The sequence below is a fragment of the Centroberyx gerrardi genome, chromosome 3 (assembly GCF_048128805.1).
Source record: "Centroberyx gerrardi isolate f3 chromosome 3, fCenGer3.hap1.cur.20231027, whole genome shotgun sequence".
NCBI lineage: Eukaryota > Metazoa > Chordata > Actinopteri > Beryciformes > Berycidae > Centroberyx > Centroberyx gerrardi.
The window spans coordinates 30,968,054-30,989,977 of NC_135999.1; the positions used below are offsets into that span (position 1 = coordinate 30,968,054).

The 21,924-nt window shown below is 40.1% G+C and overlaps 1 protein-coding gene across 3 annotated transcripts in view; it reads right to left on the reverse strand.

Annotated features, from left to right (window-relative positions):
- Window positions 1–7,615, reverse strand: part of LOC139916070 (uncharacterized) — a 37,490-nt gene extending 29,875 nt beyond the window's left edge. For all 3 annotated transcript variants that reach the window (XM_078290815.1, XM_078290820.1, XM_078290817.1), the window contains exon 1: window positions 7,504–7,615. In XM_078290815.1, the coding sequence (XP_078146941.1) occupies window positions 7,504–7,543 (40 nt within the window). In that variant the 5' untranslated portion in view covers window positions 7,544–7,615. The remainder of the gene's footprint in view (window positions 1–7,503) is intronic.
- Between the last annotated feature and the right edge of the window lie 14,309 nt (window positions 7,616–21,924).

Here is a 21,924-nt window from a genome sequence, read left to right on the forward strand (position 1 = left end):
TTAGATTGGCTAGACAAGATAGAGAGTAAACATACAGTACCAGTTTAACAGAGCTTAGAGGCCTTCAGGCTTCATGAAAACTGAAGGAATTCATGGCAGACGGATTTGCCACCACCGATCTTACCTCTCACAATCTGCCACCTGAGGTTTTCTTAAAGTTAAAACTTACATTAAATGTACGAAATATACCCACTAAAGTGGCCAGGTGAATGCATGTGAAATCTATGCTAACTTTTTGATTTCCTATTACCTTTTTACAGTGGTGTAGTCTAGTTTGGGGGGGGGTACATAATTGGCGGGGGGGGGGGGGGGGGGCTGGCGGTCCTCCCCCAGAAAAACAATAGTAATTTAAAACAAATTTCCTGCATTTCTACACCACCTAACTTCTTGGATTAAGTCAAGAAACAGCAACCCTGTACAATGTTAACTGTCGAGCCGGGGAAATGACCGTCAAGCAACTGTGTTCGTTGGTAGGTGACGTCAGGTCTAGGTCACGGGCCACGGCCAAACTCAAAGCCCCTCCTATATGGGAAGCCACCACGTTCCGCGCTTTGTTACACAGACAGAGCGCACAGGGTGAATCTAACTATAAAGCAAGGAATCTCTGTCTGTCTGTCTGTCTCCTTCGCATATCTCGAGAACCGTTCATCCGATCTACTTCACACTTGGCGGGTGTATTGCTGGGGACCCAAAGACGTGCAGTGTCGGATTTGGTGCAATTTGGACACGCAACACGTTCAATATTAATAAACTTTTGAATAAACAAGCGAACAGCGAACTGTGCAGCAGCGGGGCAAACGGGCACTGCACTAGTTTTATGAATGGAAGTGTGAATGGAGGAGATGCTTTCCCCTGCAAAACTTATTTTATTACAGTTATACTCTACCCGGTATTTGCGAAACAAAATCACTAAAGTGAAAGTTCTGTCACAAAACTATATTGTTACGTATCTTTTTAAGTGGGTATACGGAAATCCTGGAGCTTTCTTAGTGGGTATACAGCGTATACCTGCGTATCACGTAGACTACATCACTGCCTTTTTACCACCTACTGAATCCACTTTACTAGATGAAGTGAAGTCAAAGAAGCTCAAACAGGGTTAGGATTTTGTAAGGGATTTTGAAGGGGGTACAAGATGAGTCTAATCTTCTGTATACTCAGTACAGTTTTTAATGTAAATACTTTAGCCTATTATCTGTTCAAATGGGCATATTTGGAGGTTTTTGGCCTTTCTCCATTTGGTCATTCAGAGGAGGAGTGTTGGTGGTTTGCTTAGCAAAGACTGCTTACTGTAAGCAGTTCTTGTATTTTCAATATAAACAGAAATATTTCCATCAACACAATTGGATGGAAAAATCTTCCCCTTTTTCAAAGTCTGTTGCTGCTGCTACTCTGTTATAGGACAACCACAACAAGAGCTCTATTGTAATTGTTAATATTTCAAACAGTTAGGTTCTTCCCCATTTACTTCACAAATTCCCACTGCTGTGTGCCCTTGTATTACAGACTTTCTTGTCCTTGGAGTTGTTAAATTTCCAGAGGACATGTGACAAACCAAAGTTTATTTTCACACACAGTACATCTGTTTCCTACGTTACTCAGAAAACCACTTCACTTGCCGTGAAGACAGCTATAGCGACCACAACGCAGATCATTTCCTGTTACAGACATGCAATTGCCTGTGAAAGGCCATTATAGTTTTTCAGTAGCTTTTATACAGTTTTCTCATTTTTGTATTTCAATTTCAGTTTTGTTTTTTGTGTCCAGGGTGAGTTTGATAGTTTTAGTTTAGTTTTTATTCAGTTTCAGTGCTAATTTGATTATTTTTGGTAGGGGTGGATTTTATCATAACGATACAATGATAGAAGTTCAGAACAGGTATTGTGTATGTTTGCAGCAGGTATTGTGCAATACAAACAATAAATCATAAATTGTTTTTACATTTAATTAATTACTTTCATTTTTCCTCAATTATTAAAGCCCACTCGGTTTTATGCTGCACAAATTGAATGCACTAGCAGACTCAACAGCAGTCTGAATTCAGAACATTTTGCTCAAAATAATCCCAAACGAGACTCTGGTGTTTTCCCCGGTTATTTTGTGCAAATGGTGATGGAGTTAGCAACACTGGCAGGAGGGGTTCATGCGTAAAAAATTGGTCCACAGGATAGTAGTGAAAAACCCCCACAATACATTCTCTTTCTTTACCCTGCACAAAAACAAAAAGTAACTTTTAGTTTACTATAGCAACTTTTCTGTGTAATGTAACATCTCAAAGCCAAAACCATTTTCTGAATTTAGGCCACACCCTCTTACCTGAACATTGAATAGGCCTTTTCCTGTTGCATGTTCAGGTAATAGTGATAATGTGAACAGATAATAATGCACGTGTTTTGCACACTGCCATTTTTCTGTAGGTCAGTCAGGACAACTCACGTATTAATATTAATAAGTTTATCAATGGTTATGACATTGCGATAAGTTTGGTTTTGTCAGGATAGATCTTCTTCTATAGCTTGTTTCTGCACATGCAGTAGTGGTAGTACATGAAAGCAGATCTATGCAGGTGGTATGAACAAAAGCAAAGTGAACAAAAGCAGCAAGACCCATTACAGCAGACAACAGCTGCAGAGTGGCAGCCTGCATGATGAACTAAACAGTGAGTGAGTAGGCCTACGTGTCATTTAAAAGGTTTGACATTAGGGTGTGTTTATGTTGACCTGAGTTAGTTTGATCAGTTGAAAGCAACTACATTTTCCTGCCTTATATCCGGTGCCTTCGTCCTGGAGCTCTTTAAAAAGGGAACAGCTAGTAATTCACAGATCCCTATGGTACATTCTGGAATATATTTAATACGGTATATAGTTTTATATTATATGGTATTATATGGTGGCCAACGTGGGAAAACGTACTACATGGGTTCAAACCAATTGGATTAGGAGAAACACACTGCAACTTCAGAAACAATGCAAATTCAAAAATGCATATGAAAATCCAAAGCAAATACAACAACGAAAACATGCTGCAAAAGAGGAAATGCACTGTAGAATGTCAAAGCAAATTAAGCACATTAACAGGAAACACACTGGAAATTCAAAAGCACATTCAAACCACAAAAACAAATACAACAGAAAAGTGCTCCAGTCAATACAACGTAAACGCTCCAGGTCTCTAGGGAAGTCCGAAGTGGAATAGGTTGATATTCGACACGAGAGAGAGAGAGAGAGAGAGAGAGAGAGAGTCTGTTTGGTTTGGCAGCAGGAAGAAGAAAGCTTCCCGTCATCTCCTTTGTCTCTCTATTTGTTATAAATATTGATGCTGCTGCACAATCACTCATAATGGGCAGAGAGGCATGATGATGGGTATGATGACCAAGATTGCATCAGGAGCCCTTAAGAGCATAACAACATCTAGATGAAAATCAACCTATTCTACTTAGCGCGGCCTGGAGGCCTGGAGCAGCGCTTTTCTGTTGCATTTATTTTTGTGGTTTTTCATGTTTTTGAATTTGCATAGTTTCTGATCTGCAGCACATGTCATGTTACAGTAAAGTATTTGCTTTGGGATTCTGCAGCATGTTTCTTCCTTTGCTTTGGATTTTAGTATGTGTTTTTTAATCTGCATCATTTCTGAAGTTGCAGTGCGTTTTGCTTAAAGGATACGGCTGGTGTTTTTAAATACATTTCTTATCGTCAACAAATCCTATGAAAATAAAAAAATCAACAATGCGTTTCCACTACTTCCATTACTTCCCGACTTCCCACGTTCCCTTTTTAGCCTTCAAACCAGAAGTCATTGGCTCCAATTGTAAGCTAAAACCTTTAAATACAGCTCACAAAGACTTAGTTTCAGTTTTAAAAATCGCTAACTGTTACCATGAAAAGTCAGACTGTTGTAGTTTTTACCAAATCAAATTCAAATGGGAACAAATTCTTAATTTTTTATTTTCGGTGCTGCGGAACTTCTTTCCTGAGATGGAAAATGTCTTTACAGCTGGCTTATTAAGTTGTTTGAGGAAAAAGTCGGCCAGCCCGGTGCATCGTGATGATGAAATATGTTGCCCAGAGCAACGGCATGGCTCTCTGACGTGTTTTTAATCGTTTTTTTAATACAATGGAGTTCTATGGCTGCTGGGACATGGCTGCATTGGGCACCGGCTACATGGACGAGACTTGTTGGCAAAACAAAATCATTGCTGATTTTGTTATTTTCATAGGATTTGTTGACGGTAAGAAATGCATTAAAAAACACCAGCCTTATCCTTTAATGCAATTGGGCCCTTGTAGTGTGTTTTCACCTGTCGGCCATCATACTGTTCCACACTCCACAACACTTTCTGTGTACGTTGTACACTGTAAAAACTCATAGTGCAATTTAGTGAAATCAACTCATCTTTATCCATTAACACAATGTATATATTTGTGTTTGTCAATTTCAACTTAAAAGCGCTAGTTATGAGCTTCACGACTTAAAATCATGAGTTCACATCTTGTGACTTAAAATTATGAGTTGAAAGAACACCTTATAAAGCATTCACTAAACTCAACACTGTTAGTTTATTAGCAGACTTCCCAGTATGCATTGCATTCGGTTTAACTCTCCAGAAACTCTTCCTTCTTTTGGTTTGAATGAAGTTACAGGATAGAGACTTGTTATGAATGTATGTGAATATGAATGTTATGTATCTGGGAATTCACAATCAAGTAAGTTTCTCTCTGATGCACATGGCAAGTACAATCCACTACAAGTAAGTGTATTGCAGCTGCATACTATATGCTGAACTGTGTATAGTCCAAATCAGAATGTTTGTAAACAAACAGATTGGCTATACTTCCGGGTGGATAACTCGCACCTGTCGGCAGCGGAAATCGTTTGTTTTAAGCAGCGGTAAATACGAGTCAACTAAACAAAACATTAGCGATTATGCTGAAATCGGGTTGTGTTTGGGGCTGTAATGCCAAATACAGCTTGGTACATAAGGGATTAGGTTTAGGCTTTTTCCGTTTTAAAGCAACCTAACGGAATCGGTGGATACAGATAATAGTTTACAGGCCGTCTGCATCTACAGAACTGGGGACAGGCTGGCAGCAACCACTCATGACCGGGTTTTGCGGCAGGCATTTTCTTACAAGTCAGTAATAAAAATTATAAATGTAGCTGTTGGGTAGCATAACGTGCAAGCTTGCTAGAGTGACAGTAATACAGTCTCTCGGTTTTGCTTGTCTCGTTCGGGTCTAGCACAGCAGCAGCTCCGTTGTGACTGGCACTGCACTGCCGGTCCCAAGGCGTTCCATTAAAAACCGTTCGGGTAAAATCTTTCACTTCATGTAGGTAAGGTTTCCTGACCGAAATTTTGCCAACATGATAAGCTTTCTGAAATCCTTGAGCCATTTTCTGTTACACGAGTAAAACATATTGTCAAAGTGCCACAAATGTTTTATCCGCACGGTTTTTTATGGACCACGGTTCTAGCACAGAACAAGTAGCACAACACACGCAGTGGTTTGTGATCTGGCTTTGCTATCATACCCTGTTTTACAGTCAAGATGCTTTACAATGGAGTCTGAAAGTAAATAACGAACAGTCCACAGTTTCTACTATAAAGCAAAACACTAAAGAATGACTGGTTTGAGGTTGCTTTGTTAGATCAGCACTTGAATTTGAACTTCTGCTCGCTGAATCACACTAACAGCCTACTTTGTGTCACCGGCTGTCACTGTTTGGCTATATAACATAATATAAAATAAAAACAGAAAGTTATGGTTAATTTGTATAAGACAGTGGCCAAAACAGAACTTTTAAGCATTTCTAAACATTTTGGTAAAATATAGTAGTTTGTGGACACATGTTTAAATAGGCTATATATTTAGGTTATGTTAGGTTATACACTAACAAATATCAACAGCAACGACATCAGGAACGTCTCATTTTCGGTGGACAGCCAGAACTACATAATGTCTGTGTATTTCTAATCACAAGAGCTTAAAAAGGGCTCTTACTTTGGTTAAATAACACGAAAAATACTGTAGCGCCGATGCAGCACCACCGACGTTATCCACCCGTTAAGTAAGTTCTTTGTTGTTGTGACGTCACACTGATATGGCCTATTAATCATGTGATACAGGAGGAACTCAAACTTAAACCTAGCAAACCTTGTGAGAAAATAAATAACACTGGATTTCAGTTCATCAATTAATGCATTCAACTTGGAAACACGAATCAGCATGACTAGACATCTTTGACCTATATTGAACTATTCAGTACTACTCCACTCAACTCACAATTTTAAGGCAGCAAGGAAACTTATGTTTTTAAGTTGAACTGCCTTAATATTTTTTGCAGTGTACATGTGCACATCAACTACACTGCTGTAAATTCACATCCAGTTATATTAATGTTCTGCACAGACTACCTTTTACTTTTAGAAGGGTTACGCTATTACATACTGTATTCATATACTGTAGATATTTTTATATTTAACAACATTGTGTTTATACATACCTATACTTATACATATATAAACAGCAGAAATGTTTAGACATACCTATATTTATACTTATCTATCTGCTTATATTTACTTATGTATGCTGCACAAATGTAATATTTGTTGCATTGTACATCATTTGTTCACTCAGTGTTTCACGTGCAAAATCTCAGATACCACTGATCCGATTTTGACAAAACTTGGGGAAATAATGCATGTCATCGCTGCATTCAAAATTACCCAAGGGGAAACTACAATTACAGCTCAAAACAAGGTGACATATTTGATTGTTACTTTTTGTTTGTTACATGTTTACTTTTGCCTTGTAAATCTGTGATGTCAGACCAACCTGTTAAAAGAGTTTGGTAAAGATGGAAAAGGTGAGTATGAGAACAGCAATAGTGCTCTGTTGTTCCACTCATTTAAATATGATAAGAAAAAGGCACCACAGTCCCAGTCATTATCTATCTGCCACAGCAGTTTTTTGAATATTCATATTAGATAAAACATTTTCCTTGTAAAGAACAGAGGCTCTTTTTTGAAATATCTGAAAATTAGTATTAATGCTCAATATATTAAACATGTCTTCTTCTAAGAGCTTCTTTTAAAATATTGGATTATAATACTTGCAATATTAGCGTGAAATCTGTCTAAATCATTTTCATTGTCTTCTCTTAATCTATCAAACCTTTTCTTAGCAAGTTAGTCAAAATGAGATTGTAGTCCTAAAAAGGATTTGCTGAAATTACCCTAACTGTACAGATGGGTTTAAAAATGACATCTCATAAACTAAACATGTTAGTAGGCTACAAGCAAAACCTAGCCAAGACAAGAAGTCAGTCAACAAGTAAGTGCCATACTGTTATTAAATACTATAATAATACAACACACATTCATTTGAAAACAGCCTCTAAAACTATAGAAGAATTTAAAATAGAACATCATGCAACAACAGCACCCTCTGTAAGCCACAATCAAGCGAAGAAGCAATGACATCAGCTATGAAGTGAAAATGTTACCTATGAAAAAGATCACAATCTTCATCTCCTGTATCTCCATGGTCCATGGTCCAGAGTTTGGGACTTGTCAGGTACTGTATTTGTGCGGCTTGAGATCGACAATGAGGAAGTGTTCGTACAGCAAATATCAGGAAGCTCTTATCACTGATAGAGCAGGCTCCTATGAAGAAGAGGAAGAGAAGAAGTCCTCATTTTTTCATCAAAATGAATCCCATCAACCAGTCAAGATCAGAAATCATCTCATGTTCACTTTGGGGAAATCGTGCAGAGCTGGGGAAGTTCCCACCGTTTTGAGCACAATTATGCCATAAATGGACAACGGAGGAAGAAAAAAGCAACTGGACTAATCATTTTCCAAACTATCCAGACTTCTGCTCAAGCAGCATATGTTGTAGGCTACAGTCTGGCCCACATAACTCCAATATTACTTTAAGAAGTCTATTTTCGTTATTCGATGACGTGCGTGTTTTTGTGAATTCAAGGCTTGAGAAGCGCACAGTTGGAATCGGTTAGGTTTACGATCAGTAGGTGTGGCAGCCAGAAGTTATTTTCCTTGCCTTTAAATCCAGTGCGCTCTGCGTCACGGCGCTGTGACAACAACTGGTCACCGTGTTGCTCTGGTCATAAAAGAGCCGTTGCCCAGTATAATAAACCGTTCAGTGATTTCTTTTTTGCCTCAATGGTAGTAGAACAAACAGAAGCAGCAGCGAATAGCACGGACAGCTTGGCAAGTCCCTGAAGTTCCCTCCTCCACAATCCCCTCTCCCTGCGTCATGACCAAGGGCGGATATTTCATTTCACTGTTGGGGGGGACAATAAACAGAAAACTTTCTCAAGAGCAATTCCTGAAGGGGACACCAAAGGTGCCGCCAAAAGTACTGTTGTATTAAATGTATATAGAGGTCCATTATGAAACATTTCCATAAGCACTTCATTCCTTTCTTATGAAGATTTTATCAAATTGCCTTTGATATTACTGGGGTCTTTCTACTTGGCGTTTCGGTGCACTGAAAAATGATCGGATGTCTGTTTTTCTTTTCTCTGCCATTTTAACTGACCTGGCTGGCTGACAAATAGACACACACACACACACACACACACACACACACACACACACAGTATGCAGGTTATTTACAGTAGTAGGTGAGATGCAACACCCATTAACTGAACTAAAGCTAATATATGCCTAATTAAATTTAGTTTTCCCGAAAAAGCAGATCTCTAATGTTTTGCTGTCAATGTGTAAAAGTCCAGAACGCTATGAAGCCTGCCAGAAACTTACTTCATATTTTAACATAGTGTTTGTTGTAATTATGTCTTTTTTATGAATTAAGTCTTCATTTATTTCCAAAATTATAAACAAAATTACATAGTGGCAGCCATTTTACATGCAGTAAGAAAAAAAGAATATACTTAGAACCTAATTACGTAGGGTAAGTTAATCTTAAATATTATATTATAGAAATACTACTGTTACCATCTACAAAAGATAATTTTGGTATGAAAACCCGCATTTTAATTTAACCAAGTATCCTGTATCATAAATACATGTCTGGCATTTGTAACAAACCAAACCGCTTGAAAATCAGTCGAAAATTCAGTGAGTTATGAGGATTTTAATTGTGGATAGACCTCCTGCCTCCATACACATACATGCATTAGGAGACGCGGCTGCCCCGTACCAACACGTTGACACACAAGATTCAACCGCGAGGTAATGGAGTGAACAAAATGTAGTCTGGTTACAATTGTGAATGTGTTTTATTCTGTTGAGTGGTAGAAGTAAAGAAAAATGTCTGACACATCCTTTGTTTTAAGTTAACCTTTGCGAAGCAGCTACTTACTGGAGGTCTGCCGCCACTGACACACTTCCAGAGATCCTCCACACACACTCGTACCGAGGGCTAATGTGTGTGTGTGGGGGTTCGGGGAGGCAGGTAGGCAGTGGACCAAACCACTGTGATGCATCCACACGCATTGTTTTGTGTCTATAATTAGCACAAGTGCTTTCAATGCATATTATTATATTATTTAAAATTATATAGTTATGTTTACAATGATATATTGCCTGGGACAACTCGTCCCCCGCAATATATCAACTCGTCCCCCCCGTCCCCCCCGTAATTTCCGCCCATGGTCATGACGCATCAAACCACTATGCTTACATATTTAGATCGAATGAAAAATGTTGTATCTTATTTTTTCCCGCTTGAGGGATCTATATCAAAGTCAAATTGGCCAACATATCCACAAAAAGGGTTGGTAAGCTTTTGAATAGGATCCGTTCATACGCACATCACTGACAGTAGTGAACTTATTTTGTCAAAATGACAGCCTGCAACATAATGCTTTGCTCACTCATTTATATATATTACGTTTTTATCACAGATAAACTTGGATGACGGTCTCAATGATAATTTGATTGCATGTAAGATTTTATTGCTGCAGTTCAATGAATAATGTGAATAATGAATTGATAGAAAAGCCCTTGAAGATCAGATATTGGTGTAGATAAATAAGTCTTAAAAAGGGGTCTCTCTCATGAGCCTTTCATGAGCCTTTATGTTTTGGCATGATATGAAAATTCTTTCACATTTGAAGAAAGAAAGTAAGAAAGAAAGAAAGAAAGTAAGAAAGAAAAAAAAATGTGTACAAAAACAACAAGGGATTTAAAAATCTATATCTAAATATCTGAAGCTAGCTTCACTATGCCTTACCTGCTCATGACTTGCAGTGACATCACTGTTCTGTCTCCATCATTCTGATTGTTTGATTGATCTTTGAGATGCTTTCTTTCCCAGCCTGTTAAATGATTATTTCCTGATTACTATTTGATTATTTTTGTTTATTTACAAAAAAGAAATCTGGTTGAGGCATATGATAAATGTTCATTCATTCATTCATGCATTCATTTACTGTATATAGCACTTATTTAAACATGGTTACAAAGTGCTTTACAAAAATAAAATAAGAATAAAACATTCCTGACAGAATGCAGATATTAAGAAAAAAGATAAGCAAAGATAATAATAAACAACAATGAAATGTGTATAAAAGAAATAATACAATATAAAGGCAAATAATTCAACCCATAAAATCAATAAAAGCAAGTCTTAAAAGGTGTTTCACCCTTTTAGCCCAAGGGATGGTCAAGAGGGCCGCATCTGTGGATCTTAAAGTGCGTTCAGGTTCATAAGGTGTTAAAAGGTCACTTATGTAGCTAGGTGCAAGCCCCTGATTGCCTTAAAGGTAATCAGTAAAATTTTTAAATCAATTCTGAAACGCATAGGGAGCCAATGGAGAGAGGATAAGATAGGCGTGATATGTTCTCTTTTTCTGGACCTCGTGAGGAGTCTGGCAGCAGCATTTTGGATAAGCTGTAATCGGTGAAGATTTTGCTGGGTCAGGCAGATATAAAGAGAGTTACAGTAGTCCAAGCGCGATGAAATGAAGGCATGAATAACAATCTCCAGGTTCTTATGAGACAAAAATGAACTACTTTTAGAGAGTTTCCTAAGTTGCAGGAAACATCACTGTCTTAATCTGGTTCTCAAAACTAAGATTGTTGTCAAACACAACACCAAGATTTTTACTGTACTTGGTCACATTTGAGGATAATGAGGCACGATGAGTAGAAATTTGGCGACTAGTGATGTCTGGGCCAATAATAATTAGGCTACCTCAGATTTCTTGGAGTTCAGTTGTAGAAAATTTTGTGACATCTAGTTTTGAATGTCAAGGCAGCAGTCGTGGAGAGTGTTAACCTGCTGTGTATCATCTGCGTCGAAAGAGAGGTACAGTTGAGTGTCATCAGCATAAGAAGGAAAGCATGACATTGTGCTTTCGAATGACACGGCCTAGAGGTAATGTTATGTAATTACCTCTCAGTAATGTTGTGTAAATGTTATCATTTTTGTTCCCTGAGTGGTCTTTTATTTTCCTACCAGAGTCGAAGCAATAAAATGTGAGGGAGGGAGGTTCTTGGCCATCATGGAGTGGGTCTTATTCCCACTTTCCTTTACAGCTGTGTGGGATAGCTGGGCCGGTTTGGGCCATAGTAGTGTAGTGAGGTTTGGGATCTGCTATGTTAAAGGTGACTGTGAGCTCCCTTGCATGTAGATTAAACTGTGCCGTTGTGAAAGGAGGTCGATGTATTCTCATTTACATTTACCTTCCACAGTAGGCTGCAGTGGAGGCTTGCAGAATTTGGATTCTGCCACATTATTATTGGGATAGTTGTATTTGCTGAAAACATACAGCATGTTTATTATCATTTGAGGGACTAGGCAGTTGTTGACCTTCCCATGGAGCCAAAGAGATGGTAGGTTGCAGCTGTAGAAGATAAATATCCACTGCATTTCAGATATGTATAGAAATCACCTGCTACTAGAGATGCGCGGGTCAATCCGTGGGTCCCACGGGTTTATCCGCGGGTGGGGCAGGTTAGGGTCAACTGAAGATGATATTGAGAACGGGTCAGGCGGGTGCGGGTCAAATGGGCTACACACACAGTAGACACACACTTTGTTTTCTTTATACTGCAGTACGCCCGGGCCACACCGCCTAACTGAGCAGCGCATGTGCGTCACGGAACCTGTTGCTTTTCATTTCGGCGCCCATGTTAACAGGTTAGAGCAGCCACACAGCTCGCGTGAGCAGTGCGGCTCAGGCGCAGCTCATCTAGAGATTCAGCGTGTCGCCTATTTTTTCCACGTGCGATTCTCAGCAAAAGTAGACAGTGAAAATGATCTGTTGATAGTCATATTGACATCATACCAGCAACATTACACCTTTCAATACAGTTTCAATGTCTATATCTGTAGAATATGTCACAGACATGAAAAAATATAAAAAAAATTTTTTTACTCAATACTTTCTGTTTCCGTTTCAAATTAAAAGCCTTCTAGCGTTTCTGTGGACAGAATCCCTTCATTTAGTTCTATTGTTAAATATTTGCAGGACCGTGTTGTAGAAAATTCAGTGACTTGCACAGCTAAATTAGTGGAGTACCGGCTTTTAATTGTGGAAATACGGTAGTCATAGCAGAAACCCCACGTAGGCTATAATTATATTATGTTAAAAAGTTAAAAGAACATCAGGTGAAGGGCAGTATTTTTCTGGTGTGCTCTCTCTCTCTCTCTCTCTCTGAACGTGGGTAAACAAAAACCATGTATATTTTTTATTTATTTATTTTTATTATTATTATTTATTATTTACAATTGAGCATACACTTCTTAACCTTTTTCTGTCTAAAATAAATATAAATGACATTTATAATGACATGAAATGAAACATTCTATGGCCATTATCAAAGGCAAACTCAATGTAGAAAGATAGGGCTGGAAGGCAGCGCCGCAGCAGCAACGCTGTCTGTGTGGACACCACAGGCGTGCAAGCCGCAGCAGTTCAGCGAAGTAGCTGTCATGCACAGGTAGAGGTAGGCGGTGTGGCCCGGGCGTCATGTGTGCTGCAGAGTGTGGCCATTACTTGTCCACAGTTTCTCTGTTTGGCTGTTTCTCATGCAAAGGAAAGGTTAAAACCCTCTTCCTGTCCCACTTTAGCATACGTTAGATGAGAGAGAAGCTAAAGCATCACTGCTATTCTAGCCATCTGTCCAACCGCATCATCGCATGTATGAGTCAAAGCTAGTTAGAGACTGCATCCACCCCCTAAAACCACTCGCTGTTCACTCGTGCTTCTATAGAAGAAGTTAACTGGACCACAGAGAACGGTTTGACCTCAGTTTTTTTTCTACATCCTGCAGAAGGAAGTTGCCTGTATTGTTCACATCAGTAAATCATTGTTTAACTTTGCAACAATAATGTCTTGAATAAAGTCATTAATAATAGAATAAGTCATAATGATTGTCAGCATTTAGAGTAACACACTTGGTGTGAGAACGTTGTCATAAGCTCAATATTAGCCAAAATCTGTGCTGCTGAAAAACTACAGTGCAATATTCTTAATGTATCTACTAAAAATAGCTACAAGCACAAGAAATATATTTGTAAATAATTAATGAATTAAAAAATGATATGGCACTGACTTTATATGTGTTGATGAAAAATAGCAAAAATGAAGCAATGCCTTCTGCTTTGTGGCCCACAAGATTTTCACAAGATCATTGGTGGTGAAACAGGCGTGACAAGGGCTAGAATTTACTCTTCACACGCGGTCTGTGCTGTGAGATTATGAGTCAGGCCTGGGTCTTGCGGTTTATGCTTGGGGGGGGAGGGGCTTAAAAAATTCCAAGGACTGATCATAAAACAGACAAAGATGTGGCAAAGATGAGTGTGTGGCCTGAAGGCGTAGTTCTGGGATATTTCTCACCACAAATTCAGTGACAGATGAGGTGTCCTACAAATCACTATATCTGTGAACCTCCTCAGCTAGGCTCCATTTCATCCCCTCCATTGTCTTCACTGTCAGTGGACATCAACCACGAGACAGGTGGGAGGAGATACAAAACAGGCCAGTCACAGATCTTGCAGTCTTGCTATGCTACAGCATAGCTACGGCGGTACTTTAATGCAGAAGTACAAATTACCCTTAATGTTCCCCAGAGAACAAAGATGAATGAGAAAGCATTCACTCTGTAATTTTAGTAGCGATTGCGGGCACGGTGGCGCAGTGGTAGCAGTGTCGCCTCACAGCAAGAAGGTCCTGGGTTAGATTCCCGCCTGGGTCGCTGTTGGCACTGGGTGTGAATCCGAGTGTGAAACTTTGTGGTCAAGTTTTGACTCATCTTGAAACCAATGATTCCTTTGAGATGATTCAACAGTGGGGTGAGCCAAGGTTCCCTCAAAAACATCTGGAGGAGAGACTGACATGTGAGGACATGTCAGAAACTGTGTGTGTGTGTATGTGTGAATGTACACGTTTCAAAATAATAATTTTGATACTTGACACCACTTCTCTGGATTCTACCTGGATTCCAGATGCAAAACAATACAAAACAATACATTAATTTTCTAGATTGGACTTTACATGCAGTAGCTGCCTCCAGAATTTGATATTGGTGTTCATTTTGCTAAACCCCACCATCCACTGCTTGGCAGATAAGCCATTTAAACAGTTATGGCAGTTGACAGCACCTGCTGCAAAACAATGATAAAAGCCAGTATAACATGATGACATTGATAGCCAGGGGTGTAGTGGCGGGGGGAGTGGCGCTCCCTCACTGTATTTATACTCGCTCATGTTATGTTACAGTGTGGATAGCCTACAGTTATTCATCCACAGACACTCCCAAGTAGCCTACAAAACAATTTATTCACAATCCCATAGGTGAATCCACAAGGCAGTACTTACTATCCATTACAGGAGTAAAGATTTAATAAGCAAAACATAACGTTAAAACACAAAATTGCCATTATAGTCGAAAAGTAAACAAATCCAGGAGGAGCAGAACACTGACCAGCGAGTTTCTTAAAGAGAAAGTAACTATTACTATACAGTAAAATTATGAACAATAAATTATGATTCAATTATTATATTTTTTTTTATTAAGTTTCAATCCCTCCCCCACTTCTACAAATACCACCACAACACTGCTGATAACATGTGAGGAGGGGGTGAATAAAGGCTTGAAATCAGTGTTTGCAATACTGACTCTAATATATATTCTAATAATTTGAATATACACCAGCTATATTAAATACTCCACTGGTAATCAGTGAAATAGTTTAAACATCAGTGTAGGAGATAGAAGCTGAGATAATATGGCGAAAGCCTGATGCACTTTTCCAGCACTTTTTGTATCAAATGTCAAATTATCTTTCATTGTCATTACTGCTGCTACTACTGCTACTAATATTCAGCTTTGTAGTGTGTTATTTTTGACTGGTGTACAGGCTCCATTGTCCCTTTTGATGTTTTGAATTATGCTTTTGAGCCTACCCAAAGTCAACACAGGTGCAGTATCGAAGGTTAGAAGGGTGTCCATGCTGAAATAGTAAGTGAAAGAGAAGAGAATACTGTGGCAATAGAAAGTACAGTAGTGACCAAGTCAAGAGAATTGTAACTATAAGCCACTGTTAGATTCAAGTATGCGAGTATGTTAGTGTGAGAAATGTAGTCATTTTAGAGCAGGCTAGTATGTAAAAGTAGACTAATGCTATCAGAGAAATGAGACAGTGAGGAAAGCCAGAGGGAAGTTGGGTGGGTGCAGTGGCGTGCTGTCAAGGCCTGCAAGGCCTTCACTGCAGGCCTAATAGTGTTCAGAGAAAAGGGAAAAACGTGTTCAAGTAATGTAAAATTATAAAAATAAAAATTCTAAGCTTATTTACATCGTTCATAAATCATAATGTAAACTTACTATAGCAGTCCAGTGACTCTGCAATTGTCTCTGTTTTTTTAGCCAATCAGATTTTTTTCCTGGTGTGTCTCTAGGTGAAACTGAAATCTGTGCTCCTCCCTCAACGCCTGCAGAATTTCTATTGAATCCATCCGTTCATAGAACTTGGTGTGAAGGGGGTGTGGGGGTATTTCGGATTGTCATTTTTTTTATCCAATCCAAATTTGATGTGTGTTGATTTGGGCGGGAGCCAGGCCTGCATGCAGGTTTTTCGGCGGGAACTCTGGAATATAAAACGTCAGTCAGCGTAGTTAGCTTGGAGGAGTGTTAGCTAACGTTAGCTGGCGATTTGTTGGAGTAGCTTACTTTGTGTTAAAAATCATGGCAGAGGGAGGAGAAGGAGTGGATTTGGTAGCCGATTTAATGGCAAAACCATTTTCAAGGAGATCGTTTCAAGACAAGCTTGCTATCGTCCAGAACGGTCGGCCTACACTGGATTTACCAGCGCTTACCCAGCAAGGGAAAGGCTTTTTGCGCCGATTCCAGTCGGCCAACTTCCAGCGTTACCCGTGGCTAACTGGCTCGATGCAGAAGAACAAATTGTTTTGCTGGGATTGTCTTCTGTTTTCAGCCGACCTGTATGGTGTGTGGAACCACGTTGGATTTGGCAATTTGAGCTGCCTGAGCAAGGCAGCAACTCGACATCAGAGCACGGCAGGACACCTCCAAGCAACTGTCATGCTGAAAACGTTTGGGGACACAAGGGTTGACTTGCAGTTGGATGAACAGAGAAGGAGGGAAACTGAAATGCACAACGAAAGGGTAAAGAAAAATCGGGAAATACTGAAAAAGCTGATCAACTGTGTGATGTTCTTGGGGAAACAGGAGCTCCCTTTTAGGGGTCATGATGAGGGAAAGGAATCTGCTAATCGTGGCAACTATGTGGAGCTGCTCTCCTTTTTAGCTGAATATGACAAGGATCTACATTATCACCTCTCCACCAATAAAGTATTCACTGGCACATCAGGAAAAATACAAAACGATCTTATCACTGCCATAGCTGATGTGATGGGAGAGGAGATAAAACGGGAGATCAAGAAAGCAAAGTTTGTAGGAGTTATGGTGGATGAGACCACAGACGCCAGCAATGCGGCCCAGCTGTCTCTTGTGCTCCGTTATGTGACAGACCATGGTGTAAAGGAGAGGTTCGTCAGGTTTGATGATGTCACCACCGGGAAACAGGCAGATGATATTGCAGCTTTGATTGTTGGATTCCTGGAGGAGTATGAGTGCTTAGACAAGGTTGTGGCCCAGTGTTATGACGGTGCCGCTGTTATGGCCTCAAGTTTAAATGGTGTGCAAGCCAAAGTGAAAGAGAGAGCTCCTTTGGCCTTATTCATCCACTGTTATGCACATACATTAAATCTGGTTCTCACGCAAGGAATGTCCAAGTTCAGAGAGTGCAAAATATTCTTCTCTACTCTCAACGGTCTTTCTGCATTTTTCTCCCAGTCACCTAAGCGCTCCCAAGTGCTTGACGAGATTTGTCAAAGACGGCTACCTCGTGTGGCACCAACAAGGTGGCTCTACACTTCGCGACTGGTTGGCACCGTGTCTGAGAAGAGAGATGCCCTAAAGGAGGTGTTTGAACACATAGTAGAGCATCATGGCGAATATGACAGCGATACTGTAAACAGCGCCGATGGATACATTACACATCTGGAAAACTTCGAATTCAACTTCTTGCTCTCCACTTTCCACGGGATTTTTGACCACTCAGATGTTCTCTTTGGACTGCTTCAGAACAAAGCCCTGGATATCCAATTCTGCTTAGACAGAATCAATGGGCCTCATTCACGAAACGTGCGTACGATCAGATTTGATCTTAAAGTGTACTTACGAACGTTTCCACGAACATTTCGGCATTCATCTTTTTTTTTCTTACCTGAATTTGTTCTTTGGTACGATCAAAATCTATGTGTGTTTGGAAACATGCGTGGGGCATTACGCATGAAGTGGTTTCTGCTTAAAATGCCTTATTCTTTAAGGGAAATCTATTAAAGCAGTTCCAGACCTCATTATCAACAACAAAATGTGTTTCAGGCCATTTGTAAGCCTGGTGATAATAACCATATTAACAAAGCTAGGCCGATATGAACAAATTCATAGGCAATTCTATTCAATTGGAAACATGAGTGATTAAAGTGATTAATTAGTATCGTATATATATTATATTATATTATTATATTATGTATTGATCAATAAAGTTCTATCTTATCTTACCACAGGAGCAATAGACTGTGCACATCAAAGCACAGTCTCCAAACGCTTTCCCTATTTAAATCGCAAACAATAACACACCATAAACATTGAATTAATTTGTGACGCCAACCTAAACCTCCTACATGTGGTTTCCAGCTGTCCAGGAGGGAGCCGCAACTCGTTGGTGCTGCAGAACAGCAGGGTGTCGTGCGTCTTGAGCAGGTGCTGCTGGAGACGCACGGCACATATAGGACTGAATGAAAGTTAAATTAACCAGAGTCTCAAGACTAACTAGTTTGTCTCTAGGTGATAGAGGTTATGCCTTGACCACGTTGCTAATGACACACCTGATAAACCTTCAGACCCCTCAGCAGAGATCATATAATTATCATACGTGCACTCGCTCCGCCACAGAGCGAGCGCAGCATACTGAGCTGGAAGGCTGTGATGAGTTTGGACACCGCAGGAAGAAAGCTCCTGTCAAGAGCTACAGTCAAAACCAGCAATATTATTATAAAGCCTAAAGTCTGAGCTTACCATCAGATGGAGATGCTGCTTGAATTAAATCAGTGTCCAACTCCGCTGATGACTGGACACCTGACAGCACAGTCTCCATATTATTTCCCCAAACATTTTGGCAGCGCCCTGCCGTCCGCCTGGAGCTAATAAACTGCATCTATTTGGAGTTAGACTATCGCCCTCGCTTTTTAGATTCTAACTGTAAGTCAAACCGTTTCTTTTTCATTTAAATCAAGGTGTGTGTTTCTGATGTTGCAGCATTGACAGCATCAGTAATTTCTTGCCATGTTTTCTTTCTCAGTTGCTGTCACTCCACCGCTTACACTTTTAAAAAGTATTTTTTTTTTCTCTCACTCCCGAATACAACACTTGTATTACAGAGTTTGAATTTTTCTTCTTGGGTCTGTTTGCCATTCTCCACCACTCCAGTAATGCTTTCCATTTGCGCACGACCCTTCAGTCTGCAGACCTTTTATGGAGTTGAACGGGGCGTTTAACTATGCAAATTGCTTGGCACAGGCACGCGCATCCAATTTACGAACGATTGGCATTCATCATTTGATACACCTGTGGTCCGCACAAATCGAGGTTGTCCACACGTTTCATGAATCCGACGTTGGTCTTTTCTTACGAACAGAAATACGCAAAATATACGAGGAATTTACGAAAAGATTTGTGAATGAGGCCCAATGAGTTTTGTCAGGCCGTTGAGAGGGAAAGACAGCAATTTGGTGACATCTATGAGTCCACTGTGCGTAAAACAGGTGCGCCAAGCACAAGGAGAGCTCATGCCCAAGAGGACATCCAGGCAAAATACCAACAATTACACAGTGACATTTTGGACAGCATTCTCAGCCAGACAAGGAACAGATTTAAAGACCATGAGAGACTTGCATTCCTTTCTCTCCTTGACGCTCAGCATTTCCAAACATTCCGGGAAACATTCCCAAATGAGGCCTTCCAGAGCCTTACGCAGAGCCACGGAACCCTTTTCAACTTACCGCGGCTGAGAACAGAGCTCACTGTTGTGTATGCCATGCCCGGCTTCCAAGGGAAAAGCCCCGTTGACCTCCTGTCTTTCCTTCAGCAAAAAGACCTCAGCGACAGCCTGCGTGAACTTTACGCACTCACCTGTTTGGCTGTAACAATTCCAATGTCAACTGCGTCTGTTGAGAGGACCTTCTCAGCGCTTAAACGTATAAAGACGTATTCAAGGAATAAAACAGGACAAGGTCGACTCTCAGCACTGGCTACCATTGCCATTGAAAAGGAACTGTTATTGGACATGAAAGCCAAGAACGAACTTTATGACCGCGTAATTGACCGCTTCCTCCAAAAAGAAAGGAGAATGGATTTCATCTTCAAGTAGAACAGCACTGGTGAGTTAATTTTATGCTTCTTGTGAATTTACACCCATGATTAGCTCAGGTGTTAAGTTAAGACCCAGCGGCCCGGCTGGTTGTGTACTTCTGTATGCGCGTTTTCTTGTGCACCATTTGGAACAGTTTTCTTTGCGAGAGGATTGTGCGTAATGTGTGGATGAGTAGGCTACCACTTATTCATTCATTGATTGCTTTTGCTACTTGTGCCTCATTATGGTGTTTCAGTTTCAAGGTGAAATAAAATGATTTAGTGATGGTCGGTGTGTCATTTGGAACAGATTTCTTTGATAGAATAATTATACTAAAATCATGTGTACTAGTGCGTCATTGTCCTTTTTCCCATAGATTGTTTTTGGAATTTTGCTTCAGTCTTACCAGTCTTACTTAGTGTTCCAGTGGCCCGGTTGGAGAGAGAGAGAATGACTGTGTGTGTGTGTGTGTGTGTGTGTGTGTGTGTGTGTTTGATGTTGCAAAGTAATATATCAGTGATAACATTGTTTCTCCGTGCGTAATAGTCTGGTGCGGTGATAGCGGTTTGTGCGGCATTAGGATTTTTTGGGGAACCCATTGAAGGCCTAGGTCTCAAATGCACGGTCCGCTACTGGGTGGGTGAGTATTAGCTTGTGGAATGAATGAATCAGAGACAGGTGGGGGGAGTCAGAGTTACAATGAACAATAGTGATCCAGAGGAAATCCCCTCCTCACTATGGCCTCAGCCAAGCCCAGTCTCCCTTTACCAAGGCCTGCTGATAGGAAAGACCAACCTCAGGTCAAATGACTGTCTGTACCAAGCTCCGCAGTATGGGGGATTGGGCCTTGCTGTTGGGTTGAATCTTTGCTCGTTTGTCTCAAGGTGTTTGTTTGCAGACAGTTCACTGCATCATTTATCACTGTGTCATATGACTGTAATGTTTTTCCATGTCAGGCTGGGAGGATTTATTGACGCCATTTATTGCAGCCAAGGAAATAACTGCCCTTATGTTCCCATTATTATTAAGCTACATGAGTATGTAACTGAAGCTAGCCATAAAGTTAATGCTCGCTCTTTTCTTTAATGCGTTGAAGAGTCACCAACTGGACCCTGAAAGCAGGGGGATGTTCCACTCTGTTATATTCCAACTGTGCAAATGGCATTTTATACACAGGTCTTGTTGAAATTTCAAATTTTCCATTATCTTAATTTGCCTGTAGTCAAATCATTCATGGAACTCACAAGAGTTGCCTAACAGGTTCACAGAGCTGTGTTTTCAAAGCAATATTACACTTAGTTTTAACATGGGGTTTAGGGCTGTGCAAAAAAATCGATACAGCTGAGTATTGCAATATTTTTTTCCGCGATACTGTATCTATTTTCCAGCCCCTGGTATCGATACATTAAAAAAAAATTATTCACGTTTTAAACGGATTTAAAATGTCCTTAAATTTCCCTCAAATCCCTTTGAATTAAATAGTTTTGACTCAATTTGTCCGCTGAGTTATCAATATAATGTGATGTACATATTAGACTACCTGGGTGCAGGGCAGGCATTATACCACGCCAAACTAGGCTAACGCCAAACGGCCAGTGCCGTGGATGCCCCGGAGTGTGGCCGTAATGCCCCTTCTAAAATTAACTATCCACACGGCCAGTTTGGCATGCCCTGTTATGAACTGGCCATTGTGCCCAGGTTGTGCCATTAAAAGAAAGTTGCGTATTTCCTCATTTAAAACTACATGCGACGCAGCAAATAAACAAACTCACGTTTTCCAGAGTCTCCGTCATCACGCTGGACATCAACAGTAGCACGTGATGTCTCCCACTCCCGCAAATATATGTGTAACGTAAACATTAACAGCTAATTATTAATTAAACTGAGGGAGAGAGAGAAGCCATTGCTAACTGCTAAGCTAAGTAACTAGCAGATCTGAAAAGCATGTAACAACTGTGGGATTAGCGAGAAAGTCGCTAAAAGAAGGAGAGAA